At 35.5% G+C, this 22,870-nt stretch overlaps 1 protein-coding gene and 1 long non-coding RNA gene across 5 annotated transcripts in view; one reads left to right on the top strand and one right to left on the bottom strand.

The window, feature by feature from the left end:
• Window positions 1-7,420, bottom strand: part of col12a1b (collagen, type XII, alpha 1b) — a 167,320-nt gene extending 159,900 nt beyond the window's left edge. For 3 of the 4 annotated variants that reach the window (XM_051925538.1, XM_051925539.1, XM_028797515.2), the window contains exons 1-2: window positions 7,298-7,420; window positions 424-540 (exon numbers count right to left, since the gene is read on the bottom strand). In XM_051925538.1, the coding sequence (XP_051781498.1) occupies window positions 424-540; window positions 7,298-7,370 (190 nt within the window). In that variant the 5' untranslated portion in view covers window positions 7,371-7,420. The remainder of the gene's footprint in view (window positions 1-423; window positions 541-7,297) is intronic. The other variant, XM_051925540.1, reaches the window with a different exon arrangement.
• Window positions 1-22,870, top strand: part of LOC127527290 (uncharacterized) — a 349,656-nt gene that overhangs the window by 306,912 nt on the left and 19,874 nt on the right. The window lies entirely within an intron of this gene.

The raw sequence follows: 22,870 nt of genomic DNA, 5'->3' as shown, positions 1-22,870 counted from the left end.
TTGAATGACCGTCTTAATGGGAGCCACCATTATATTATTGGTAATGGCCCTCACTGCAAATCACATATTCAGAAGCCAAAGTGATATATGATTTCATTCCTTTCACAGTGTTTAAGGTGACTTTTTGGACATAAATGAAACAATGAATGACTCGTAAGCGTTATTGTTAGGAAATGTAAAATTTTCTAGTTTTGGTAAAGATGTTTTGCATCATTTCTTAAAAGTATTGACTCCGGCTCCAACTAGTCTAAAGGCTGTTTATCTCCTGGTTCTAAAAAAATCTATTCTTACCCAACTTCCTTTCTGGCTGCAGTTTTTGAACATATCTGAACAAGATTCAAATTCTCTTAGTATGTCCAATTGACATATGTTAAAATATTCAAACATGTACAATCACAGATAGATACTGAGATCCTTACTCACCCGTTGTCGGTACCACTGTTAATTTATATCCATCTATTCTACTTAGTGGTGATTTCCATGCCATTTGTACAGTATTTTCATTAAGAATAGTAAATTTCAAATCTGAAGGAGGATCAACTACAAATAAAGAAAATGAGCATTAGCCTTTTTCTTTTTTTTACCATATAGAATGTAAATGAATGTAAATTTAAGACAAGCTTTTTTGAAGGCAAACATTTGTTTCCAACAATAAGGACCTCTGGGTTGAAGTTCATTGTTGGAAAGAAAATGAGAAACAGTAAAGGGTGACACAGGAAACAAAACATTACATATCAGAAAAAGCCATTTCAGAGAAAATGACATTCACTTGAATTGCTGAGACCACAAGCTGATGATCCGCAACTCAAGCACAACAAATTAAGAAAACACACTTAAATACACAATGACTGGACATGTAATTTTTACAAGAGCAAACATTTCATACACCATTTTTTACATGCTGAGTGCAATAGTTACAAACATGCTGTACCAGGCTACATAAATTTGCTTACATTTAATGCAAGAAAACTGAAAAAAACACACAATTATAAACCATTATTTGTCATTCACTGATTTTACAATGGAACATAGGGGAAGGGTAAAGTTTAATTTTTCAGGTGCATTTTTATTGCAGGATTTAAAGAAAATTTGAGTTTTTACTAGAAAGGTGTAATAAAAGACATATCAAAATAAAGGAATCCATTGCAAACCTCTTAAAAGAATACACAGCAGGTCGAACTTGACTTGCGTGTACTTTTTTGTTTTCCATACGAACATTTGTATTGACACAAAGAAAGAGACAGTGGAGATACACACAAACAAATTACAAAAAACAACCGATTAAAGATGGATGGACAAATTTCTTTGCTTATGCTGCACTGCTTTCATAGCATCATGCACTTGTACATGAACAATTGCTCGAAACAACAAAAACTACACAAATAACTTTAGGTGCTTGAAAAAGGCTTCATGTACAAGATTGCCCACACATACAGATCAAAATATTATTTTAAAATGATATTCTGCTCGAGGTCATTTAAAGCTCAGGCAAATGCATGCTTTGGGTACAGCGGAAATTATGACTCTGGCAGAGAGATTTCTTAGCAGTCATGCACATTATATAAGAAGAATCCCTCAATTCTTAAGAAATGTTACACTCTTATTCATGTATCTGCTTCTGGCATGGCAGTGAGGAACCTTAGTTCCAAGGACTATATAACATGCTAGTGGAAACAGAAAAAGGCCATTTGCAGAGAACATTATGTAGAATCTGCATGGAACTGCAGGAGAAAAATGCAGCGAAGAATGAATTAAAGGTAATTCCAGCTAAGCTTTGCTGCCACACTTGGAGATTCCCCCTGTGCGGTGCATCATTTTATAAGATTATTTACCTCAAAATAACATTTTACACTCAAAAAAAAGAGTATAAACCTTCTACTCTAGACCCCATGAAAAACGGGCCATTTTGAATGCTACTGGGTCTACAGTATTCTACACTCTGGAGACTTGTTTTAAAAAACTACCTGCAGCATAATGTCTATACCACAGGCAAGCCCTGGAGTAAACACACTCAGACTGAAAGATCTGGAGAAGAAGGAGATCAAATACCAGATTGCATTATCGTCCTGGATTAATTTTGCCTAACCTTCGTCAGAAGTGCATAAAATATAACAGATTGCGAAAACTGGATTAAGTGAATGTTTTTTAATGGAAAAAAATGCCCTTTGCTCAATTTATTTTGTTTGCAAGACTGATCACACCCTGGATTAACATCCTTCACTACATCACCTGGGGACAAACAGAAAATGATTGCTTTCCCCATTCTGGTTAGAACTCATCCTGCACTCTAGGTGAGTTTTTAATCTTCTCCTGCATTACATTTTACCAGTTTGGAGTGTTAGATTTTTTTTTGTGTGAGATGTACAGTTTCTACTTACATATTTTTGATACTTTATAAACTCCTTGTCAGTATTTAGAAATGTGTGTGACTCTTATTAAAACAAAATTTCATAGCCTATTCAAAGGGCCCTGTAGTTTCTCAGTGGTCACAGAGTAGTTGATTCCAGCTGGTGCATGCAAAACTGTTAGAACTGCGTGAAATGCAAGAATATCATTTTAAAATCTTGTTGAAAAGCTGCAGCTCAGGACAAATTTAATGCAAGGCAGAGACAAGTGGCCTGAGCAAAGCTTTACTGGGACATGGAAAAATAGGATCACCAACCTGGGAGATAAACTCAAGAGATGCAGCTCTGTCCTGGGCTGACTGCTTGGATGCCAGCAGCAGCCCAGCTTGTTCACTTCTCGCAGCCAAATGAGTGGATTCCAAACCAACAAAATGACTGTGGGAAAAGCCTCAAAATTTCAAAGCACTTGAACAAATAATGAAAAATTTCAAACAAAAAGTTCTGCTTTCATCCATCTTTTCAAAGAAGCAAACTTGTGTTGGATTTCATATTTCCGCAATGTTATTTTTCATAAGAGGAATTCCAAGGTTTTCCCTCTGCAACTCTGTAAATTCTAGTAGTAAGAAATGGTGAACCACCACAGCAAGAACAACACAGCCAGAAATGAAATGTAAGGCATATAAAACACATATGAATATTTACAGGAAAAAAGTCATTAAGTAGTGACAAGTTGTTTTAACATTTTGTAATTCATTTCATTGAAAGGTACCAAAGTCCTAAATATGTTATGGGAATTGACTGGTGAACTGGTCTTGAAGCAAAGTTAGTTTACACATTACAGCGTAAGCTAAAGTAACAGAATTTTGAAAACTGCTTCATTTACTCTTTTAAGTTGTTATTTTACATATTCTTCTTAGGCTACTTTGACATGTCCTAAAATGTTACGTATTCCCTATACTTAGTCCTTTACAGGTAACATGGCAAAAACTTTTTCATTTGCTGTTTGAAACTACATTCTTTTTCAGCTACCTTTGACAAATGTATTTAAAATATTACACATTCAGATGCTTATGCATTTACAGGTAATTCCTCAGAAATATTAGTATATATACAGTATATATGCCTGTAATGAAATGTTACTGCTATAGTCCTGGCATTAAATAAACATAATATTCAAATTTACTGTAATATTTAATTTAAGGAAAATCTGAAAGTGATTCATTTAAATGATATTCATTACTTAGAAAATTATGCTATCAAAACATAGCATTATGTTCATAATAAATCTTGCTTATACCCAGTGACATTCAACTCTTTAAGATATAAAACAAATTGTCTAAGGTATCTGCAAGAAACCTGCACTCACTACATGAAAACTGTTTAACTTTCCAATCACTCTGTGTCTGTTTTCTTTTTTATATCAATTTCACATTTACAAAACTAAAATAAAAGTTACTTTTACTAGGGTCCACCCTGAAGCTGACTCAACACTGAAGCTCAAATCAAAAATTGATATTTGGATTAAGCATTAATTATGTGGTAATACTAAAAAGAGTACTGCAAATATTTGATCACATAAAAACCAAATCACTTCTTCATTCAATAAAAAAAGCAAGTGCATGTCATTAAAAAGTCAGGAACTTGGTATAAAATCATTCTGTTTGGACCGAGGGCAGGGAAAAGCAATTTCCTGCAGTGGCTTTCTGCATCATGTGTTCAAGTGATTTGTGCATCACCAATGAGCTCATACTCCTAATTTGATTATTAGTATATATAGTTTAATGTTGTTAATACACACTTTTTACTAACAGACTTTAAATGGCATTTTTTTAACAAAACACTTGGGACTTATTTTAAACCATCTTAGCAGTATTAATCCTACACTACATTATTACAATTTTTTTGCTTTCACCTATACAGATTACAAATAAAAGGCTGTCACTACATGGTCAGTCAGATGATACTATTGAGACTTTTTTGTTATAAAAATGCTCAAGACAAGAAATATAAAAAAGTCTATCATACTTTAGATCTAATAGTAACCCTTTTTATGATTCCTTCTCAAGTTAATAGTCATTATTCATGTTATATTGACACTTATGTAAACAATATAAGCTGACAATATGTTAATGCTGATTTCACACACAGTATATATACTATTAACACTTGAAGTGTCACTTTAACACTGGCAATTTTGTGTTGTTTCAGAATAAAGATAATATATAGCTGAGGTACAGCAAAGTTTTCGCTGGAATACACATTTATGCAAGTAAACCACCAACAGGATAACAGACTTGCTTGTGGTCCCACAGTTAGTCCGCAATCTGACACTTTGTGGTTTACAGGCCAGCCTCCTGACTAATAGACCTCTCTGTCATTTGCATTGTATTTTCTCTGCAACACTCTTGTGCTTTGTAAGAGATTCGGTGTTGCTATCATGACAGCTGTCTTTCCTACTCTGTTTACAGTACTAGTCAATGTGTGCTCCTGGATCTCAGAATGGCTCCAGATGTTCCTACTGCTGCTCACACGGAATTTGTCAACACTACTGTAAGAAAAATGCTACAGACAGGATTTAGCCTGATCTGACCTGCATCTAGGTAAATTGCCTGACAGAATTCATATCTTGTTTTCTGAATAATGAGCACAAAAAAAGAGTATAAACTGAGAATCGGTGAGGGTCATTTGATAATCCCCTGTGTCTTAATTAACGATAACACGACTCTTCTCATGCATGAAAAAGGCATGAATGATGACACTAACTTGAACAACACAAAAATTTGAAAAGTATCTTCTACAGACTACATATTTGAATGTTGAATGTTTTTGGACTTCTAAGTGCTTCCTTTAGAGATACACATTTAGTCTCAAGTAGTCAGCATGAAAAGAAAAATGAGGGACATTAACACCTGAAACAATGACAGCTTGTGTGCCTTTCATGGTCAAACCCTAAAAAAAAGACACTTTGATTGGAAGTATGATTAAATTTAAAATAGAACACTAGACAGAGTAGAATTCATTTAGTTAATAAGGTTTGATATAACAAAGAGATAAACTAAAAGCACAAGGCCAAAATTTCTGAGCAAGTCATTTAAAACCGAGAGCTCACACGGTGTGAAAGAAAAAATTTCTGTAAGATATCCAGTGTTTGGCTACCACTTCAGAGCTACAGTTTGACTATATAAAATAAAATTGTACTGGTGTCTCTACAGTAACTAATAATAATTAGTATTATTATTCTTACTCTTATTATGTAAAATGTAAATTACATAATGAATGTTAAGCTAGGGCAGCACGGTGGCGCAGTGGGTAGCGCTGCTGCCTCGCAGTTAGGAGACCTGGGTTCGTTTCCCGGGTCCTCCCTGCATGGAGTTTGCATGTTCTCCCCGTGTCTGCGTGGGTTTCCTCCGGGTACTCCGGTTTCCTCCCACAGTCCAAAGACATGCAGGTTAGGTGCATTGGCGATTCTAAATTGGCCCTAGTGTGTGCTTGGTGTGTGTGTGTGTGTGCCCTGTGGTGAGCTGGCGCCATGCCTGGGGTTTGTTTCCTGCCTTGCTGGGATTGGCTCCAGCAGTAGTTAGGATATAGCGGGTTGGATAATGGATGGATGGATGGATGTTAAGCTACTTTGTAATAAAGATATATACTGTACATTATAATCAATTTTATGCAACTGAATTTGCACATTAACTCAGGCATCTACAATAAAATCAATAGCACACTGTAATTATTTGAATGATTAATTGATTACAATGTGCATAATAATGATGATAATAATAATAGATTTAGCCTAATTCTGCTTCCCTATAACAATGACCTGGTCTTTACTTCCATTTTTTATGTGCCTTCCAAATTTGCACTCTTAATTTTAGAGATGTTATATGAAACACAAGAAAGTTTCTACCTCTGTCATTGTATCTACTACATGCAGCAGTCTGACCTTTGTAAAAGCAACGAAATGCTTTGATTCAAATTATAATCTAACGACTCATCTGGTATGTTAAAAACTAAAATTGTTTAAAGAAGTTCTAAATGTCCAATGTTTTCATCTATATTTGATAAAAAGTTTCAAATTACTTTTTATTTACAAATTTCTCATTTACATTTGAATTCCCCTTAAGGTATGCAATTTAATATATGCCCCCCTTTTTTTCTGTGTTTCCTGTTCCTGTCTATTCACAAATATATATAGCATGCAGTGTATCTCTTGCACTTGTAGCCATTAAACTGAATTTGTTCATACATGGTTGCTGTAAACTGTTAAGTAAATATTTAAAACAAACTAGACACATCATTCTATATGATTACTAAACTCAGTTATGAAAAGATAAACAATGTACATCCACATAAAGGACATACAACACCCCCAATCCCATGCTTATATTTTCATGTATTGTACAAAAAATGGACACCACAGTCTAAGGGGCGGCCCCAAGCATATAGCTCCTCCCATTGCCTGTGACACACCTTCTCCTGTTGTTAGACAAACTGTGTCATCCAACAGGAAAAGGCTCCAGCTTTGAAGACTGTGCATGCTGCTTAACACTTGGTGTTCATCAATCAAAACACTCACAAAGGTTTAAGTTTTTTTCAGGTCTTTTTATTAAAGACAATTCTGACACAGAGTACATGAATTCTTAGCAAAATTGGATTCAGTTCACCGTATGTACGTTTCCATTTCTGTAAAGTGCAGCAAGGTTGCTCACTCCTGCAGCATACTGAAAGGAAATTGGCTAAACAATTATAAACTCACGTAACATACATCAGACTAAAAGCCTGTAGATAAAAAATGAATTAGCTCACAAAAAATATATAAAACACAGTATCATTAAAAATGAAAGAAAGACAAAGGGTGAGAGAGAAAGTGAGAAGCTGGAGAAATGGAAAAAACTGAATTCTGCACCATCTAGAAGCAAAAAATATCCAAGAATAATGAGATTGTGAAATGTTACCTTGAGCCTCAGCAGAGGTAAACAACAAAGCTGTAAGCACAGCAACTGCTGCCAAAGACAGCCTGATCTTCATTTTCACCTTTCTGGCTCAGGAAAACATGAATAATCTGCAGAAAAAATGAAAAACCCAAAGGCTATCATTAATTGAGTTGATCATCTGTTATTATGTATGTATTATTTTACAAATAATGTGACTCCTTCACACTGTTACTAATAACATTTCCATCAATGTACGTTAAATTCACCTATTCATCTTCTAAATTTTCTTTTCAGGCAATATGGGCTTCAAGCAAAGAAGAGTTTATCGCAGCAGCCTTCAGTTCAGTGTAAGAGCCAATCCATTGACCAATGCAATTCAGCAGACAAATTACTGTTACATTATTCTTACCACTTAACATCTTTGTTTGATGCACATTACATTCTTTATCTTAGCTATTCTCATAAAGGAAGCGGAATCTATGCTGGCAATAACAAATGCAAGACATAATTGGACACAGCACATGCCATTTTTAGTCATTCGGGGATACCAGCTTAACTGCAGGTCGGTCTGTGTGGTTATACCAGAGCACTTGGGGAATGTCTATAATGATCAAGGGGAGCTTATGCAGACAATTTATCTCAGCCAGGAATCAAACCAGAGCCCACACACAGTAAGTAATGTGGTAACTCAACCTGCTAAGCCATCCTTAGTTTTGTTTATAACATTCTAAAATTATTAAATTCAAGCCTACAGTGGACCAGAGTCTATTCTAGTAACATCACACACAAGACAAAACTTGACTATGGATAATGTACCAGTTCATTGCATGGCCCTCTCATACACACAGCCACACTCACAATCATCCATCCATCCATTTTCCAACCCGCTGAATCCAAACACAGGGTCACGGGGGTCTGCTGGAGCCAATCCCAGGGCACAAGGCAGGAACCAATCCCAGGCAGGGTGCCAACCCAACGCAGGACACACACAAACACACCCACACACCAAGCACACACTAGGGCCAATTTAGAATCACCAATCAACCTAACCTGCATGTCTTTGGACTGTGAGAGGAAACCGGAGCGCCTGGAGGAAACCCATGCAGACACAGGGAGAACATGCAAACTCCATGCAGGGAGGACCCGGAAAGCGAACCCGGTTCTCCTTACTGCGAGCCAGCAGCGCTACCACTGCGCCACCGTTCCGCCCACACTCACAATCAGCAAAGTTGTAATCAAGAGTCAAGTTGACATGCTGAGAATGCATAAGCATTTCATGGATAGCTTTCAAAGATGGGATTAAAAAGAAGGATATTGGAACAAGTGGTAACCACTGGATACACCATAACCATTATTTATGAAACTTCTACCTATCTCTATGCCTCTGTTTCTCTCTCTCTCTCATTATTTTGTCAACAGTTGGTCAACAATAGAGAAAAATAACACTGCAGCGTTCAAACACTTACCTAAGGATTAATGTGAAAGAATTTAAAAGATTTCTAAAATACATCAAGTAACAAAAGCACCTAGAGGACAAAATCAGCTGGCTAAAGTGTAAAGAAGGTAGCATAGTATGGCTAAATGCAATATATCCTTATATTAGATATAATGAAGTATTAAAGAATGTAAAGCCAACGCCTGAATATAATAATGGGCTGGCTTGGATATGTTCAAATCTGTCAGCCTCTAAAACAAATAGACCGAGAGTTTAGGCTGTTCAGCATGGCAACTGTACGTCAAAGGGTGTTTCATTTATCCTAGGGGTAACAGCAGGTCTAGACAGCATACTTCATTACATTATGTAGATTAAGAGGGAGCTTAGGAAAATGATGATGATCTACCTCTCTGTATCAAATGCAGTGCCCTTTATTTACCACAGCATCTTTCTATTTATCTCTTAATCACCTTTCATACAATTCAATTCTACATCGCACCATTCCTATACCTATTTTTGACAAAAAAGAGATTGAGATTTGAGAAAAAATGTCAAAAGGTTAGGATTTTTGCAAGGTATTTAATGACATTTCCAGCCATTAAAAACAAAAAGAAAATGCTTTTGTATGTATTTTACATGAGAGCATAAAACGTTTTAATTAGAGCACCCAATTCAGCTCCATGCTGTCATTTAATTGGTCTTCAGCCGAATGTGTTAAAATGAATGCAGAATTAAGATTGGTGTCCTGTACATCGCGGTTTCCTGCCTTGCAACCAGTGCTACCAGGATAGGCTCTGACCCCCCATGACCGTGAATTGGATTAGGCCATTTGAGAATATCATGGTATGGAAGTCCTCCGGGTGCTACTTCTTCACCTACATTGTTGTGGAACTGGCTGCATGCGTCTCCAGCATAGTACCTCATATAAGCTTTTACATATTAAAAGAAACTTGTATTGTGTATTCTTCTGCTTTTTTTTAAGTGTAAGCAACATTGAAATATGCATTAATGCACACAGCATCATAGTAGTCCTCAACGTCTTTTAAATCTTATGCACCGACACTATAAAAGTTCAGAAGCTTGTGATGCGGCTACTGGAGGTCCCTGCTCTGCTTTTCAGTTGGATCCTTGCCCTTTTGTTCCCGTCACTTTTCAGGCTTGTGAGAGCATATTAAAAGCTTTGCTCCTCCTAAAAGTTCAGGGCACACCCTCAGTCCTTAAGAGTAGAGCAATTATCCAAGAAATAAAGAACTGTAAAGGCAAGAAGTTCAAATCAAGTAGAGTTTAATATACAACCAAACAGCCAGGGTTTAATAAATGACACTTAAAAGTACATATGGGGAATCATTGATCCCTTGATACCTTTTAAGTTAAAACAGATTATTTTGCTGTGTGTGATTTTGTATCACCTTATTTCATAATTCTTAATGTAGTATAGATTAGTATAATATGCAATATGATTTACAGTAAGTTTTTAAAAGTATGTTTTATTAACAGACAAATTCATTATGTACTTATCGCCATTTAATAAACAGGACCATCTTATTTGTTACAAACTAAACAATCCGGATGGACTGGATGATCATCTCTCATGCTAAACAGATGGAATGTATTAGATATAGCTGTAGACGGTTCTTCACCTTGTACACTTAAATGAATAATTCCGCTGTGCCGCTCCAAAGCTATAAGGCTAATTCTGCTTGATTCCTCATAACGTTTTAGTCACTAAAGTTTTATAGAAGCTGCAAGAAAGTCAGTGTAATCCAGGAAGGCAAAAAGTGGGATCTTTTCTTGATATGTAAATTTCCACTAGCTCATAAAACGTGTTTAACTTTCCTCAAAACTTCCATTGCAAAAGCCTGACATAATATTTTCCAAACCAATCACCTGAAATGTCTTTTAATTTGCAACACAGCTGTGGGCTTAGAGAGAGACACAATCAAAGACCTAAAGCTGAAATGAAATATAGAGGGCATCAAAAGCTCTGCTTTGAAGCTCTATAACGTAATAATGGGGTTTATTTATTCAAATATATATGTATATATTTTTTCTCCTGTTCATTTTTTTTTTCTGTTGCGCGCTTTCATAAAAAAAAGAAAATGCAAACCCCAAATCTCCTGTATAAATGGTACAGCGCAACGCATGAAAAGACGACGGGGCAATGCGGTGAAAGGGCGCACCCCAGTGGCCAATTCTTTGTCTTAACTGTAAGGACGTTTCCAGTGGCTTGTGAGGTTTTATTTTTTTTCTACGTTAAGGTCTTTCTCTTGGTTGTTTCTTGTAATTCTGCATGTCAGATAAAATAGATTGCTGTGTGATATTCACAATGCAGATTTACATTTTTTTTTTGCAGGAAAATATCTAATGAATTAATAAAGGGGATAAAAGATGCCGTTTGTAAAAAGTTGAAATTGCCATTTCTTTCTTAGTGATGTGAATGCCTAGAAAGAATTATGCATGTATAATGAATAATCGAATTCATACCAAATAAATAAATAAATAAATAAATAAATAAATAAATAAAAGGAAATGAAAATTACAAAAAAAGCTAAAAAATTACAAAATTTTACTATTGCAAAACATCCTCCCTTCCTAAAAATATGTGTATACAAATTAATACAATAAATATACAATCTCACTTTTGATTTTGTAAATCGCTTCAAATAAAGTTCCCGACCAATTAATATAAATCAATAATCATATAAATACATAAACTAATAAAATGTAATATGATTAGTATTTACTATTTAATTTCTTAATATTGATAGATTTTTTTCCAGACGTTGGTTGGATACAAAGTTTAGGTGTTACTTTTTTTTTACACCACCAGTATAAGTACAGAATTGTACAAGGTTATATTCTTTCTCTTTTTCTGTTTATAGATAGATAGATAGATAGATAGATAGATAGATAGATAGATAGATAGATAGATAGATAGATAGATAGATAGATAGATAGATAGATGTGATCAATAAAGGCAATTTTCAGCTGTGATGAAAACTTTGAAATCCCAACCTGGAAAAGACTTGTGCTGTCTTTGTCTGCGTGCTCCCCAGTCGGCTAATTCGGAGTGGAAACTGGCTCCTCTGTTGTTCTATAAGGATCCGCTCTCCAAGTGGGAAGAATCTCTCCTGAAACTGCTACTTAATAGGGGGCTGTTCCCAACTCTCAATTTACTCTCGTAAGCTATTACGAAATGAAGGAAGCGGGGAAAGTTACCACAATGTGACAAGAGATGAGAGATCCCACAAAAAAAAAAAAAAATGGGGGGAGTTGCACTTTTTGGAAAAATCAGCATACTTGAGTACATTCCTTTGGCATGATTTTCATCGTTCTTCTTAGAGCTTTTGAGTCTCCGCAAACGGCTTCTGCATTTGGAAATCATAAGGGAGTCCGCGTTTGTCTGGCAGCGGTCTCTGCGATTTTTTGAACATGGGACAATGGAAAATCTTAAAGCATTAGTAGCCGTTTCATTCAGGAACTTATAAAAGCTGCGGTCACTGTTCTGTCTCATTTTGCTAAACCCTTCGTTTAACCCCCTTTCCTAGTCACTGAAATCCTTTATGTCTGGAATGTATAATGGAAAGCCGGCAGCTTAATAAAATGTCCCGTCTGATTATCAGACGTCATCTCTAAGAAGTGACAGGACTGCTTACTTTTACGTGGACCAGAAACCGCTATTTTTAGAAAGTTACGAGGAACCTGTCTTAATTAAGCAATTTACATGCGAGACAAAATTTAAAAGGCAATTTCTTGAAGGAACGCTTTAAATTCAAAAATGTACGACTCAGGCTTTGAGTAGCCTATTGTATGAGGCAAGTAAATCGCCGCCTGGCTCGCAGGTCTGTCTCCGACATATTCCACATTTTTTAATAGTTAATCGTGGATTTGCGTATTCTTACTATCTTACTATATTTAACTCGGCAGTCGCTTCACCTGAATATGTTATTCATTTGCCGATTTCCACTTCGCTGAGTTTGATTTACTTCCTTCCAGATGAAGATGGCACGTAGAGGATGAGTGCGGTTGTCTGATGGAGGAGACGGTACACAGGAACATATTAATTACCATTTAAATAACTCTGGGTGGCATGTTGGAGCAGTGGTTTGGCACTGCTGCCACAAAGTTTTGGGAGATCAGGTTTGAATCCCATCTATGTCTGCGTGGAGTTTTCATGTCCCGTTTCTTGGTTTCCTAGGACTCCTTTAATTTATCTCCCACAATTCAAAGACAATTCAACTGATTTGTAACTCCAAATTGGCCCATTGTTACTATGTGAGTGAAAGTGCCCTGTGAAGAACTGGCACAGCATTTGGGGCTGGTTCTTGTCTTGTAGGCATCAGCTCATGACCACCTGATAACTGAATTATACAAGCTTAATATGCGGACTGATGGATAAATAGAATTCTGACATCCCATATTGGGTTCAAGGGCCCAATTATCAATCCTTCCATTTTCAAATCAAATTGTGTTTAATATCCTGACAGCACTGGACACAAGGTAGAAAGCAGCTGGACAGGGCACCATTCCATCACAGGGTCCACTCACACACTCATACTTAAACGGGGGCCAATTTAGAATCTCCAGTTAACCTAACCTACCTGGAGGAAAAGCCACACAGACAAAGGGAGGACAAACAAACTCCATAAAGTCAACAAACTAGGCACGGACCCTAACCCAAGAAACTGGATCTGTGTGGTGGCAGCGTTACTCATTGTACCATCAAGCCATCCATTGTCAGCTATTCTTGATTTAATATAGGGTAGCAGAGTGTTAAAACCTCTCCCATTAGTGTCTTCCGCAACTCAAAAAGCAAGCATGGGCAGCGTGCCAGTCATAAATATTATCATAACATCCTCATGGGAGAATGAATTTGAGTTTAGGAGCCTATCAAGATGGTGTACCACAGTATCATCACGCCAATTCATGCACACACCACTGCTTGCCAAATGTAAATTTTCAAACACCAGTTAACCTATGAGACTGGGTAAAAATGAGATATCAAGAAAAGAAAACACCCAGGCTTGGAGAGAAAATACAAACTCCACTCCACAATCAGAGGTAGTGATTTAAAACAAGAATGATGGATCTGTGATATAGCATCTCTAATTACTGTGCCACTCTACATCATTATAAAAACGTAATGATTCTTAAAGATATGAAATGCCTCATTAGCAGGCCTACTTTTATTTAACTGTACACTTTTTTGACTCAGAGTCGACTACACTTTCGAGTCCTTGTACCCTCTTGACATACAAAAAGTATGGGGAATGTCTGTGACAGTGTTAACCCCAAACAAAACAACAAAACGCCCGTACACTAACCCACTTCTTACACATCTGAACCGAAAATATGTGAGTTAATAATAAGGGAGTCTTCTCGGCACCTTGTCATTTACTAGTAAATACTGGCCTCTTGTGGCTGAAAATGTTAAAAAAAAAAAAAAAAGCATTAAGTCCAAAGAACTGTACTGAGAATCAGCAAATTACCGGCAAATATCACCGTTCAGGATTAACATTACTGAAAAAAAAAAGTGTGAACATTTTGTAAATGTTTTGTAATCTGTATCAATATATAAAGGTCTATTTCCAATTTTTGTAAACCAGTTGATCTTGAAATCCTCTAAACTGGTTCAGTTTCCAGATTTTGCTCATGGTGGGTATCAGCATTCTTGACACTTGATAGAAAGTCTTCACTGTGGAGAATGGCTTACAAATAAGAGTAGACTTTGGTCAGCCATGTTTCACATGAGTGGATGAGCTTCTGTTGCTCTGACCTTTAAAATTAAATATGTAATTTCAAATTAAACAAATATTTTAAATTAAGGGTAGAACTGAGTTTGGCTTAATGTGAAGCATTATTATTGCTTAGCTGACACCTTTATCCAAATCAGCTTAGATCATTTGAGAGATACAATTGGTTGCATTTCTTTTGTTTTCCCATTTGGTGCACATGCAGATGAAGCGGCTTGCTGATGGTCACACAGTGTCAGTAGTGGAATCTGAACCTGCTACTGCAGTCCACTGTACCACACTGCCTGTCTACATAAATGTTTTGCAGTGTAGAACGAAGTGTTTACTTGATTAAACTGTTAGAGATTTACAAAAGTAATAATATGCTAGATGAACTAAGAGTTGAATAAAGAGTGGACAACAGTTCAGCTGGCAGGTGGAAGGAGTAGAGTGGGAAGTAAGGTTGCGCAGTATACCGGTACTGAAAAAGTACCAAAAAGCCCAGTTTTTAAAATGGTACAGTACTAGCATTTTGTTAAATTTGGTAACGGAAGTTAATAGTAGCTTTCAAGTACCATGCACTTATATATATTATGTATAATAAAATTAATGTATGTTAGACACCAAAGGTGGAGAGCTAACACCAAACAACCCCAAGCACTCCTTGAATTGATCTGTGGAGTGTATCAAGGCAGGGAGCCTTATTATTGTGTGGAAGAGCAGGAATGCTGCTCTGAATTGGTGGGGAGAGGACTCATTATTCATTATTTGCTTTGGTACCGTTTTGGTTCTGGTATTAAAGTCCAAAGATCTATCTATCTATCTATCTATCTATCTATCTATCTATCTATCTATCTATCTATCTATCTATCTATCTATCTATCTATCTATCTATCTATCTATCTATCTATCTATCTATCAAATGCTGGTAGCGATACTGTAGTATATTGAGGTACTGTATAAAGGTAATTGTAACAAGCAGAGAGGCAGTAGAGGACACCCTCCCAAGTAAGTGCAAGAGGTAGCTGGGGGTGGGTTCTCAAGGGGGTGATGCTTGGAAGAGTGTGGGTGCTTTGTCTCTCATGTATAACGGTGTTCCTATACTTAACTGGTTTCGAGTTTTCATTACAGAAATAACCTAAAGTGCAACTGTGTGATTTCAGAATACAAATCACTACATACTGTATGCCAAAGTCTGTAGTTGTAGGGTATTGTATTGTGTTAGCCATGATGGATGCAGTGAGAAGTCAAGCAAAATGACCCCTTTAATTGGCAAACTGAGCAGATTACAATGTGCAAGCTTTCCAGGCAACTGAGGCCCCTTCAACCTGCCTGAACAAGGGGCCTCAGTTGCCTTGAATGCTTGCACATTGTAATCCGTTCAGTTAGCCAATAAAAGGGATCACACGTACCAAAGTCCAAATTTTTGTATCAATCCAACAATACAGGGGAGATGTGAAAATTTGTTTATTTTTACGTATTTGCTTATTTTTTGTTTCCAAAGTCCTGTATCCGTCTCTATTGTTACCTTTTGTTTATAAATATTTTCTTTCCTTTATATTTTTGGTATCCGTGATGTTCTTTGGGTATGGGATCACTGTGAGAGCACCGCACAACATGTAAATTTTGTATGTGCTGACTTCAAATTATAATGAATCAAAACAATACTGAAGGTTATTTTTTATGTTTATTATCTTTCACATTCTCATTAATATCACTTATTACTTAGTCTTTTACTGCAATGCAATACCATTTTGTTTTTGACAATAGTGTGGTTGCTAGACACATAACTGGCATTGCACCTGTGTGTGACCCTGTGGCGCCAATTATATTTAGGATGCAGAATTCAGTGTCCTAGTTTTTAAATAAATACAAAAAATAACCACAAAATTTTTCACAATTTATTTAGCTAGAGAAAGGAAAATTTAGTTATGGTTAGGACCTGTTTATTCTCTATTTGACCTCAACTTTTGCCTCGTGTTTTTGGTTTTGTTAGCCAACAATTTTTACTTTTCTAGCTTGACCTTTGACTGATTTGTCAACTTCTTTCATTTGCATATGAAGAAAAAACTTAACTTCCTAGTTTCTAACTACTTTTCCAAATTTTGGATTGATATATTTCTCACTCAACATCACTATACTATACTTAGATAGCTTGGAAGTTTTACACCACTGCTCTGGATTATGTATCACTATATCCATCCTTCATGTATTTTGGGTTTGCCTTTCCAATGGAGAATATAATGAAAGGCATTATAAATAGTGAAAAAATAAAATGGTGAGGCACACAGTACCCCCCCAAGTGTGAAGTTCATTTCAATAATTAAAAACAAAGGGGGCCTCCACAGGTTCACCTCCCTGTTCAGTTGTCCTGGATTGCCAGTGAGACTTTACCACCAAATTGACTTGCCAGACTTCATTTTGTGATTCAGCCAGACACGTATCATTGGTCACTCCAATATAATACTGGGTATCCCAGTCTGTGGAACAAATTAATAAATTAAAAAAATGTGTATGTCCTGGCTGCAACCCTGTTTTTTGGCATTTGCTTAAAGAAAAATCTAACATTTAAAAATTAAGTGGAGGATATCACTAAAAAGTAGTTTTTGACACATTTTGACCTTTGCAGCCTAAAGTTGAATGTTCCTTTGTAAGCAATGCAACTGTTAAAAGCATCCCATTATATGTACCATAGTGTCTGTAAACTGACCCATAACTCCCTGTGATAAAATCAATACATTGAGGTCATTTGATTTAACAGTTAAAGAGATAAATGAAGGTTCAATTATTCCAAGAATCACAGTGGTGGTATTCATTTGTCTGGCATTGAAATATAAAATCTGCTCTTAAGGTTTTGTAATGAATATATGATCAGACGTTAACTGAAAACTTCAGTTTGAATTTTTTCAAATTCTTCTATAGTTTTATAGAAATGAAGAGAACAGACCTTAATCATTTTCTAGTCCTTCATTGCAGTAGAGAGCTCTGTCCTACTGAACTCACTCAGGGCAGGCAGACACATATCTACAAACCCTTTCAGTGTCTCCAAAGCACACTCCCTTCCACAATGTGGTCCTGAAATATGGCTAATGTAGACAAATGATCACTCAGAGATCCATGTCATCAATAAGGACAACATTGTCTAGAAACATGAACAGAGTTAAATACAATTATTCTACTTAAAATATTTAATTTGTTTAAAATTGTCCAAAATGTTTCCAGGGCAAGATCCAACCTGCGAACATTGCAATCAAGCTCCAGCCTCAATTGGGCCACATGTTTTGGGTCTGTACCAAATTAACGTCCTTCTGCACCAAAATCTTTAAATGCCTATCAGACAGCCTAGGTGTCACAATCCCTCCTAATCCACTAACAGCTGTGTTTGGTGTACTCCCAGATGGGGTTAAAGTAGAGAAGGTCAAACAAACTGTAATTGCCTTTTCTTCACTATTAGCACGTAGACTTGTCTTGTGCAACTGGAAGAATCCTAATTCTCCTCTTTTAAGTCAGTGAGTAACTGATGTTATATACTATTTGAAATTGGAAAAAATCAAATTCTCACTTAGAGGATCTGTACAAAACTTTTTTAAAACCTGGCAGGATCTAATCAATAACATTTTAGAATAAGCTTTTAAATTGGGAAAATGATTCACTTTCATTTTTTTAATCTTAAAGTTTTACTCTGGCTATTGGCCTTCCTCTCTTTCTCATGGGTTGGGGTTGATTTGAATTTAGTTTTGTTAAGTTTTACATGCTAGTATGGAATGTTGCTTCCTCTTAATAAATTCAATAAAATGAAAAAAAAAAAAAGAAAAAATACAATCAACTGGGATGGCTTTTTATGAGTTAACATATTTTAACCCTGTCTCTAAAATGATTTCATTTTTGATGATAATGTGCTCTGTATGTTGGGATTTGATATTTATAGCATATATTTTAAAATAAAACAAAAAAAACAACAATTAAGCAGCATGGTAAAGAACTACAGAAACAAAATGTGAGATATGATGACTTATTTATTGTACATGATCCAGTTGTTTAGAATGTCTACAGTGTAGTATGAAAGATGGAGTGTTAAAGATATTTTTTTTTATCTATTTGTTTGACAATGTATGTGAAGTTGGAGAAGCTCTGCAGTGTTGGCAAACGAGGCTAAAGTTGTTTTCTAAATTTCAACTGCTTCCTTATGTGGAAAAAAAAGGAGTAATGTTGTTTATAAAGAAGATTGTAAAGGTGTTCTTCTTTTACACAATACAACACATGTTAATTAATTGTTTTTTTGCAGATTTTATATTTTTATATTATATTTCATTTTATAAAGAATTTGTTAAAAGTAAATCAGTGTAAAACAGTAGGTCACCAAAAAAATGGGGAGGCTACTTCTGACCAAAATCTGGAACTACAGTTTGGCCAACAAAGCTGGTGACCACAGAAAGACCACGACAATCAAGGAGCAGAGGCAGTGTGATAGATAGATAGATAGATAGATAGATAGATAGATAGATAGATAGATAGATAGATAGATAGATAGATAGATAGATAGATAGATAGATAGATAGATAGGAAAATTAAAGTGTTGCCACAATTAAAACATAAAAAACTACACAGAATACACTCAAGATGAAACAGTACAGTAACTAAATGAGTAAGAAAGGGTGCAAACAGAAACACATTTCTTCTTTCTTTCTCCAATTATAAAGAAATCAAGCAGAAACACTTCACATATTTGCTTTTTATTCCTTGAGTTTCTAAATTTAAATGGAGCAGACAAATTTTAAGTAATATGAGTGGAAAATACCCAGATACTCAATGATCTTCTAGCCATCCATTTTTGTTTAGCCATTATCATTATTGTATTACTAATGCTTAAGTACTACACATTCTATTCTAATGCTAATAAATCTGCTTCTGAATTTGAACTTGGTGAACTCTTAATAAATGCTGCAGGAATACAAACAGTATAACATAAACTTGACATGGTTTTGTTAAGTGGGACAGCTTAATAGTTATGCCACAATATTGCGCCTCCCAAATTGTTGCTTTTGTCTTAATGTGTTCTGTTTACTATGGATTAGCCGAAGTCTTCAACGTCAATGAGATTGGCCATGTGACTGTGTTGTTTCGCATTTTTCTTATACATGTGCTTTGATCTCCTTCATTTTAATTGTGCCAACACTGACATCTGGTGTGTATATGCTGCCAGTTTTAATTATATGCCAACTCAGACAATTGCAAGGATTGCCAGCTAGTCACCTAGGTGTGATGTTTATGACTTGTTTTCACTGATTGATATACACGCTACATTACCCCTTATTACATGGAAATACCAAGAAAAGTCTAAACATGTATAAAATTCATCCAAATTTCCACTATGAAAGAATTCACAACATGAAAAATCATGAATTTGAAACTAGTTAGCAATCCACAATGAAGTGATCTTGTTGAAACAGTGATGAAAAGTGTACAGAAAATGCTGCTTCGGGCCCAGAATCACCACAATAACCCTTTGAAAATGTGGGAGGAAGGAACATTTGAGCTAGCCTCATGCTGTGTCACTGTTTTGTCTACACATAAAGAAGCAAAATAAGACCTCTAGAAGAACTAAGTAATGGAGAGACTGATCCAGGATGCAATCTTTAATCTCAGTAAGGCTTTGCTGCTTTTTTTTTTTGTTGCTACGATATTTTATTTGTTTGCCATGTGGTCATTTGCACACTTTTTTAGTTCCTACTGTACTACTTACTAATCAGCTGTCCAAACAATATGAACATGAAAAACAGATTGATTCAGTGCATTCTCTGCCTGACAAAAACTTTGACGTTGATTTTAAAAGCATCAAGTTCAGATCAGGCATCTACCTGGTCTAAAAACCTAAAAGAAAATGTTATTTGTAGTAATATAAAAAGAAATGTTTGGTATAACCAGTTTTCTTTTCTGAACCCTGCTTTACTTTTTCCTTCCTTTATGTTAATTTAATATCAATAAATACATTTAACTCATTGGTTCCTTTAAGTGAGTATTTTCAATTAAGATCATACTTTTTGCATTAGATGTCCCTAAGGTGACTGTTATAGGTGTGGTTATAATTAATCAAAATGTTTAGGCTTTGCTGGAATTACAAAGCAAAGCAACTGGGTCAGCATATTAGCTGTGGTGAAGAAATTGCACACATATAAACCCTGCAGATTTAAATAAAGCCATGCGACATCCACAGTACTCCTTAGTTCATTTTTAATGACATCCTAGTAGCAGCACAACACTTAACTGTCACGGAAGACAGATAAGAATATTGAGTTAAGCTCTCAAATGGGCCACCCAAGCTTACCACTTTCAGTACTGTGCCAGGTAGAGGAAATTGTGTTCTCTTATGGTTGACTGATGCTGACTTCTCAACCAGCAAGCTGTATTGATGCCAGTCAGTTGAACATTTTTAAGGCTGGCATAGGGAAAAGGGAGCTTTGTTGTCACAGAGAATGTCCCAAATGAATCAGCATTACTGTGCATAATGTATTTTAAGAAAAGGTCATAATAAACTATTTGGATCACAGGTTAGAACCAGATTTCAGTAGCCAAAACAGGAGTTAAAACAATATTTAATTATCAGAAAAGGCAAGAATGTAGTTAAAACAAAGCTCAAAAAGTTGAAGAATTCAAAACCAACGAATGAAGGGAAAAGGTTAAAATTTCAAAGAAAGTCAAAATAACATAAAAATAAATCAGAACAAAACTTCATCAATAAGAGAAAATTAACAATACTAAAGAACTCAGTGAATGACATACTTTTCTTTGTTGCCAAGCTATCCTATCACACAACTGCTGTATAATGCAGTTTATTTCAGGAACTCAATTAGATGGAAGGTTTCTGAGACAAAGGTTGTACGAAAGATACAGTAAAGGAGAGACAGAATAGAGTGACCAATCTGTGGAGTTTAGAAGAATTCTTAATGCTACCTATTAGTGTAAATCTCTGTCCAAGATCATTTTTAACACAAAGTTCACACAAAGTCCTGTAGATAGATAGATAGATAGATAGATAGATAGATAGATAGATAGATAGATAGATAGATAGATAGATAGATAGATAGATAGATAGATAGATAGATAGATAGATAGATAGATAGATAGATAGATAGATAGATACTTTATTAATCCCAATGGGAAATTCATGATACTTTACTAAGTTATAGCAAGCACTGTCTGTAGAAAGAACTGTCAAATCCATTTAGATATGACTATTAAATTATTTCTGACAAATTAAATGTAGTAGTGAGAGAAAGCCATATTTATGGATGTTAGGCAGATACATAGTGTAGTTAGGACAGAGGGAGGATTAATATACTAAATAATGTTGATCCATTGGAATGGGTGAACGATCAATTTGTGAAATTCTCTTTAGTTATAAGTAATAACCAGGTAAAGAAATCTCAGTTTCAGGCACACGTCACAGAATTCATTGTAATATTGTAAAAGTGTTACTAAACGCATGACTTGCAAGTACACATATTATAGAGCATCATTCCTGTTTGTAGCACAAAGGTAAAACAAATAAAAAACAGAGAATGACAATGAAAAACGCCTCACAAAGCTTATGAAACCATCCAAAATTGACAACCTTATAAGAAAGTGCTCTCTAAGCATTACAAAACTATAAAAATCCCCATACGTAATTAATGGTCAAAATGAATGGTATGAACTACAACCTTGCTCAGAATGGAGATGTTGTTATGCCAGTGACCTGATTATGGAAAAGTGTACACAAAGAACTGGATATATTAAGTTTTAATTTTGGATGTGCAAACAAATTAAAGACCTTGTTGGAAAGGTTTTCCATTTGTCTGTAATAATTCACAATTGGCCACATTATCCCATACATGCTACATGTAACAAAGAGATAAGCTTATCTGCAATCACTAAACATCCGGCGCCGCCGTGAGTGGCAGCCTTTTCAGCAGCTCCGTGTATGACTGTATATGTATGTGTACTTTTCTACTTTTATTTTTCTATTTTTATTTATTGATCTGTGAATTTCCCATTGGGATTAATAGAAGTATCTATCTATCTATCTATCTATCTATCTATCTATCTATCTATCTATCTATCTATCTATCTATCTATCTATCTATCTATCTATCTATCTACTACGGAATATATCATTGTGGTGGACTACCACAGAACACTACTAAGCACTTTGAGCTGCATTATTTGTATGAAAATGTGCTATATAAATAAATGTTGTTGTTGTTGTTGTACTGGATTTACAGCACAATATCCACAAACTCTCAAACCACAGATGAAAACTGAAAGCAAGTGTTTGCCACAAAGATGACTGTCAAAATGTTTGACAGTAAATCGAAATTTGTCCATACTAGCAATCATTAACCTTAACTTTACGTGTTTGCTGAGATATATGAACTGACTTTATAATAA

Source organism: Erpetoichthys calabaricus, chromosome 3 (assembly GCF_900747795.2).
Source record: "Erpetoichthys calabaricus chromosome 3, fErpCal1.3, whole genome shotgun sequence".
NCBI lineage: Eukaryota > Metazoa > Chordata > Cladistia > Polypteriformes > Polypteridae > Erpetoichthys > Erpetoichthys calabaricus.
The sequence above is the reverse complement of the archived record's forward strand: the minus strand, read 5'-3'. Positions and strand labels throughout refer to the sequence as shown.